Source organism: Callorhinus ursinus, unplaced genomic scaffold (assembly GCF_003265705.2).
Source record: "Callorhinus ursinus isolate GAN/ISIS: 27379988/994484 unplaced genomic scaffold, GSC_fseal_2.0 scaffold75, whole genome shotgun sequence".
NCBI lineage: Eukaryota > Metazoa > Chordata > Mammalia > Carnivora > Otariidae > Callorhinus > Callorhinus ursinus.
Genome location: NW_027397137.1, coordinates 5,473,499 through 5,480,513, shown reverse-complemented (window position 1 = coordinate 5,480,513; position 7,015 = coordinate 5,473,499). Strand labels below are relative to the sequence as shown.

Here is a 7,015-nt window from a genome sequence, read left to right as displayed (position 1 = left end):
ACAGAGGGGCCTCTCCATTAAATGCTGCTTCTCTGGGATGTGTTCCTAGATGAGCAAATAACTGTGTGCCTTAGGTGTTCTTCCGATCACTGTTTCCATGCTGTATGTCCAAGGGTTGTTTGCCTTGCATTTTCTCCAAGAGCAGTCCCAATGTCCCCCAGGCTCTCCCAGAGCCAAGCACACTGACATTTAAAACTCCAGGCTCTAAGCCCTGCTGGTTGTAAGAACTCATGAAATTCTGACCCTCTTGCTTTCCATGCCAATTGCTATGGGGATTCATTTTCCCTGTGTGCTCCCCTGTGTGCTAGTCTGTCTGTTGCCCCTCTCCATAACAACAGCTCCCTCCCCACTGCAGTGGCCATGATCTGTATCTCTCCCAAGCCACATCTCTGCACTTCTACCTTCTTTGATGTGGCTTCTTCTCTCCCATTAGTTGTGGAGTTTGTTCTGCCAGTCTTCAGGTCAATTTCTGGGCTATTTAGGATGAATTATCTAATTATATTCATGGGATAAGGTGAACCTAGGGCCCTCCTACTCCACTGCCATCTTCCCAATCCACCCCCCCCTTGAGTTTTCAGTTTTAGATATGATGTGGTTTTCTGTTGTGGAGGAAGGCACTTTCTCTTGTTTCTCCCCAAGCCCCATGAAAAGTTCCTCTTCCTAGCCTCAGAAGGCAGAAATATCCCAATATTTGGTTAAGTCATTGTCAAACCTGTATCATTTTAACCAGGGCATGTTGTTCATAGCCAGTTCTGTGTAGTGGGGCCAGATATAATTTCCTCACTTGTACATATTTTGTTTTTGCTTGTGTTTTTCCTTTTTTAGAGTTAACAATTGCTTCTTATGTTTATTTGCTTCTTTCTCTGTGTACCTATCATTAAATCCTCTCCAAATCCTCTGACTAATTTATCCCCAAGCTCCACTCAAGAGGGTTGAACATGTCAGGTCATCTACCAGCTTCCTTTATTGGAAATATCTCTTCAAGAGCTCCCTCTATTTGTGGGCTGATGTCTGCTGTCTATTCCCTTGGCTGCACAGGTGCATACATAGGTGTCATCCAGGGATGTCCTCTCACCATTGTCTTTGGATTTTCCTCCATCTCTCTCCTACCATGGGCTTCTTATTTCCTGAATGTGGTGTCCTTTCCTTTCTGGGTTTATGCCTTTATTGGGTGGAGCACACCCTCTGGTAGCTTTCTGAAAATGGGTGCATGGGAGATAAATTTTTGAGCATAGCATAACTAAAAATGACCTTATTCTGCCCTTATTCTTGATTGATAATTTAGCTGGGTATAATTTTCTGGATTAGAGAAGTTATTTCTTAGAATATTTTGTTGAAGACATAGAATATTTCCAGAATTTCAAATGTTCCCTTGTGCTGTTTCTCAGTTAACCCACCTCCCCCAAGGAGTTACTACTCCAGCTTCTTTCCCTGTGGATTGCTTTTGCCTGTTCTATCTACTCCTTAGTTTATGGCTCCTTTTGCTCAACAGAATGTCTGTGATAAGCACCCATGTGGCCGCAGATTCAGTAGTTCATTCATTTTTTGCTGTGCTACAAGTTGCTACGTTAAACCTTGCTATGCATTATTGATTCATTCTCTTTCCCAATAATAAAGACTTAGATTATTTTCAGAATTTGGCTAATATTAATGATGCTGCTATAAAAATTCTTGTGCATTTTGTTTTGGGTGGACATATTTGCCAATTTTTCTTCAGTGTGCACCCACAAGTGGAATTTCTGGGTCGAATGATAGGCACATGGGCAGTTTATTTATTATTTTATTTTATTTTATTTTTTAAAAGATTTTATTTCTTTATTCGACAGAGAGAGAGACACACACAGCAAGAGAGGGAACACGAGCAGGGGGAGTGGGAGAGGGAGAAGCAGGCTTCCTGCTGAGCAGAGAGCCCAATGTGGGGCTCAATCCCAGGACCCTGGGATCATGACCTGAGCCAAAGGCAGCTGATTAACTACTGAGCCACCCAGGCGCCCCAGGCACATGGGCAGTTTAGCTTATGTTTTGTCCAGTGGTTTTCTAAAGATATTTACATTCCCACTGGCCAATCTTATGACTTGTAGTCACTCTATATCCTTTATGAAATGAGGTATTGTCAGTCTTTTAAAATTTTACCCATTTTGGAAATGGTGTAGCGATACCACATCATTGCATTAATTTTCATTCCCTGATGACTAAAGCTGCTCACTGAATATTTGGATATCTTTTTTTTTTAAAGATTTTATTTATTTATTTGAGAGAGAGAATGAGATAGAGAGAGAGAGGATGGGGGGGTCAGAGGGAGAAGCAGACTCCCTGCAGAGCAGGGAGCCTGATGCAGGACTCGATCCCAGGACTCCAGGATCATGACCTGAGCCGAAGGCAGTCGCTTAACCAACTGAGCCACCCAGGCGCCCTGGATATCTTTTCTTCTGAGGTTCATGTTCAAGTCATTTGCTTAGTTTTTTAAAAGTAAGATTATTTGTATTTCTCATTGACTTATAAAAATTTATTATATATCCCAATGTGAGTTAATTGTTGTATATATACAGTGGTGTGTGATAAATGCTTAATAACTGGCTCTTTATAAAACAAAACAAAAAAAGCTCTGATTCCTTCCATGTGCCAGTTCCCATGGTATAGTTACATCACAGCTCTCATTGTGATGTTCTGAACACAGAACTGGGAAGAACTGATACAAGTTCTTCCAGTACTCCTTTGGTATGAGTGTTACACACAACTCTTCCAAGTCAGGGACTTGTTTTTCTCATCCTCTTGATGGTGTCCTTTTTAAAAAGTCAACTTTATTAAAGTATGATTTACACACCCTAACATGTACCTATCTAAAGTTTCTATTTGCTTAGTTTTGGGAAAATATGCACCCGTGTGACCACTGCCACAGGCAAGATATAGAACTTCTCCATCATCCTGAAAATTTCCCATGTGCTCTTAACCCCACCCCGTTGGACCCTGGGCCCAGGAAACTACAGAATTCCTTCCCATCTAGGTCAGATTTGTGTTCTCTACCGTTTCACATAAATTAAATTATATAGTATGAACTCTCAAGGTTTGGCGTCTTCCCCGAGTGTATTGAGATATATAAATATGTATATGGTTGCCTTCTTTTTGTGCTGAGTAGTATTCCAATTTGTGTATATAACACAATTTGTTTATCCACTCAGCTGTTGATGCACATATGGCTGGTATGAACATTCATGAACAATTCTTTGTGTGGACTTGTGTGGCTACTTCTCTTGGGTAAAAAGCCAGGAGTGGGATGTCTGGGCCACATGATTTGGTGTATGATTGAGAGACTGCCAAACTGGTTCCAAAGTGACCATACCTGTTTACATTCCCTCTAGCAAATGTGTATGTTTCAGTTTCTCCACATCCTCGCTGACACTCAGGGTAGTTAGACTTGCTAACTTGAGGCATCCTAATGGATGTGTTGTGGTATTCATTGTGTCCTTTGATGAATAGTAATTTCTAATTTTAATGAAGTCCAGTGTAATGACTCTTTCTTTTTTTTTGAGACTTATTTATTTATGTTTTAGAGAGAGTGTGTGTGAAATCGTGTGAGTGGGGGGAGGGGTAGAGGGATAGAAACTTTAAGCAGACTCCCCACTGAGCAAGGAGCCCAACGCCGGGCTCAATCCCACCACCCATGAGATCACAATCTGAGTCAAAACCAAGAGTTGGACACTGAACTGACTGAGCCACCCAGGTGCCCCTGACTCTTTCCTTTTATGTTTAGTGTTTTTGATGTCTTTGCCTACCACACGTTGTGAAGATATTCTCCTGTGTATCCTTTTGGATCTCCACTATTTTACCTTCTGCATTAAGCTCTAATATTCTTGCCCTCCATGCATTAATTTTGTGCATGATGTGAGGAAGTAGGCAAAGTTTGTTTTCCCCATACAGACACGCAGTCAGCTGCCTTCTTTTTGTGTTGTGATCTGGTTGTCCATTCTCCTACTGGGTGTCTCATGGTGTTTAACATTTAGGCCCTCCAAAGTCTGTGGTGAACTAATCCACGTGTTTTTGATGCCTTTCATGTGCACACACGTGAGGTCTTCTCCAAGAGAGCCACCCTGGGGTGTAGGATGTGCACAGGTTCAGCTTTTCTGGATGTACCAACTTGCTCTGAAACATGAAGACTCACCTGCAGCACAGAGCAGACCTTGTTTCTACCCTCCCGGCCATGCCTGCTGTCATCAGACTCAAACATTTCTGCCAGGCTGATGGGTCTGGGGGACCCCAGGATTTGGTGATTTGCTAGGGGACCTCCCAGGACTCAGCACACAGAGCAGAATCAGTCCAGGGCAAAGGTGCATGGGGAGAAGCCGAGGGATACTGGGCACACATTTCCAGAGCTCTGCCCATTGAGGTCACACAGGACATGCCTAACTCCCCAAACAGGAGCTGTGACAACGTGTAGGATGTGTCACCCCCCAGGGAGCTCATCAGAGGTCAGCACCCAGGGTTTTTATTGGGGCTGCGTTATGTGGGCACCCTCTGCCTGGCTTGTACAAAAATTCCAGATCCCCAGGAAGAGTGGGTATTTAGCACAAGCCATAGTATTTGTACAGTTTATGCCCAGCGAGGCCCTCCTATCATATGGGTGGAAACCCTCCCCAAATCCACATTCCCAGACAGCCCCCAAGGGCCCACCTTGTGAACAGGCCTAAGGACAGCTGTCCCTGGCCTGCGGTGCTAGCTCTTAACTACACGGGCCTGTGGAGTCCATCCTTCTGGAGTGCGGGGGCTGGAGACGGTCTGGGTTCTGGGAAGTCAACACTGAAGGGTGGCTCTTCCCCAGACACTGCCATCAGACTATTCAGCCTGTATGTCCTTGAATGTGTGTCCACATGCCAAACACACAAGTCACTGGAGGCACCTCCTGGACTCTACTGAAGGATAGGAACCTGGCAGCTGGGGGACAACCACAGACCGCCCTTACGCGGAGGGTGTCAGGGAGGGGTCTTTGTTGGAAATCACAGGCATGCAATCTGGTTAAACCAATCAAAATAAGAATTTATTGGAGGGATTGACAGCTCACAGAGTGAGGGGTGATGGAGAAACCAGCTCAGGTGTCAGTGCAGGGGCCAGGGCTACACTGGGTCCAGTGGCAATGATGAGACACAGCTCTGGAGGAGATAGCTGATCTTCTCTCCCTTCACTGCACATAAGGTTCAAAGGCTTGGGGGAGCCCAGCTGGCCTTGCCGGGGTCACTGCCAACCCAGGTGAGGAGGCAGGGCATGTTGACTTGGGAAAAGTTAGTACTTGAGGAAAGTCAGTGGGACAAGTGCACAGTGGGGAATGGGTGACCAGTGTCCACCGCAGGGCCCAAGGGATGGGACTAGACACTTGTCTTGGTGCTTTATAAAGAATCCAGGCTGTGCAGATGAGCTCTTGAGCTTTGGAGTTCCCTTAAGATCACTCAGCAGCAGGACTTCTGAGTCGAGGCGGGCACGCAGCAGGCCTGGCAGGAGCCCACGGGCCGGCAGAGCAGGGACACGCAGGAGGAGGGTCTGCAGCAGGACGAGGAGCAGGGGCTGGGCTGGCTGCAGGAGGGGGCTGAGCAGGGGGAGGCTTTGCAGCAGACAGGGGTGAAGCAGACGGGCTTGCAGCAGACAGGGGTGAAGCAGATGGATGCACCGCAGGCTTCCTGGCAGGGGGAGGAGCTGCAGCAGGAGGGCTGACAGCTAGACTGTTGGCAGCATGAAGAGGCCGAGCAGGGGGAGGCCTGGCAGCAGACAGGGGTGCAGCAGACAAGGGTGCAGCAGACAGGGGTGCAACAGACTGATGCACCACAGGCTTCCTGGCAGGGGGAGGAGCTGCAGCAGGAGGGCTGGCAGGAGCTGGTGCAGGATGACTGGCAGGGGCTGGACCCGCCGCTCACGGGGGTGCAGATAAGGGTCAGGCAGGAGGCTGGGGCGCAGCCGCTGGGGGTGCATCCGCTGGACTGGCAACAGCTGGGGGTGCAGCAGGGGGGGGCGCAGCAGGGGGGCTCGCAGCAGCTCTCTGGGCAGTCGTCCACCTGCCAGGAGGAGTCGGGGCAGGAGTCCCAGGAGCTGGGCAGGCAGACGCGGCTGCCGTAGCTCAGGTCGCTGGAGCAGACCGACAGGGTGGACGTGGCCATGGTGGGGGCAGTGGGGCTGGAGGAGGGTGTGCGTGTGAGTGTGAGTGTGTGAGTGTGTGTGTGAGGGGCTCGAGCTGTCTGTTGGCTTTTATATTGGGTGTGTGTGTTGTTCCAGCAGCAGGCCCGACTCGCCTCCCTTCCTTGTTGGTGTTTGGAGCCCAGGGGACTCCCATTAGCACCAGCTCTATGTTGGGTTCCATGAGACGTTTGCTTAGCTATAAAACTCCTAGTATATTTTGGGGTTTGTTGACTCATCCTAAGCTACCTCTGGTCCAGAACATACATTGAGCTAGATGGTGTGAGTCTGTAAATAGCATGTCCTGGGGCTGGATTGGCTGTGTAAGAAATCCATCTATTCGAATCCTAACTGCCCTTTTGTGGACACCTGGGTGGGTCTTGTGCACACCAGGGGCCTCTGCTTGTCAGGGCGGTGCAGCTGCCGGAGAAAGAGAGGGTGTGGAGCCGGACATGTTCTGGTTGTGACTCCCTGGTCCTCTCTATGGTGCGGGGAGTTCCCCTGAGTGCACGTGCAGGTGAAGGTGGGACAGTCAGGTGGCCACACTTTCCATGTCCTTGGGTGGCCATGTGGGCCACTTCTGCCTGACCACTCACCAAGCCCATGGATTCTGCTTCTGTCCATGGACTTTTTACACCCCAAAGCCTGCAAACCTTGAGTACAAACTGGAGCGCCCTATTTTCTCCCCTACAGGAAGTGCAGCTCCCAAAAATCCTCCATAGGAAAAACAATGGTTGCTTTTGTGTTTCCTGTTGATTTTCTTGATTGTTTTTTTTAATTTTATTTTATTATGTTATGTTAGTCACCATACAATACATCATTAGTTTTTGATGTAGTGTTCCATGATTCATTGTTTGTG

The 7,015-nt window shown here is 47.8% G+C and overlaps 1 protein-coding gene across 1 annotated transcript; it reads right to left on the bottom strand.

The window, feature by feature from the left end:
- Positions 1 to 5,438: 5,438 nt before the first annotated feature.
- On the bottom strand, positions 5,439 to 6,140 carry LOC112816736 (uncharacterized). The gene has a single exon (XM_025863423.1). It carries the CDS (start codon positions 6,138 to 6,140, stop codon positions 5,439 to 5,441), a length of 702 nt encoding a protein of 233 aa, XP_025719208.1.
- Positions 6,141 to 7,015: the final 875 nt, after the last annotated feature.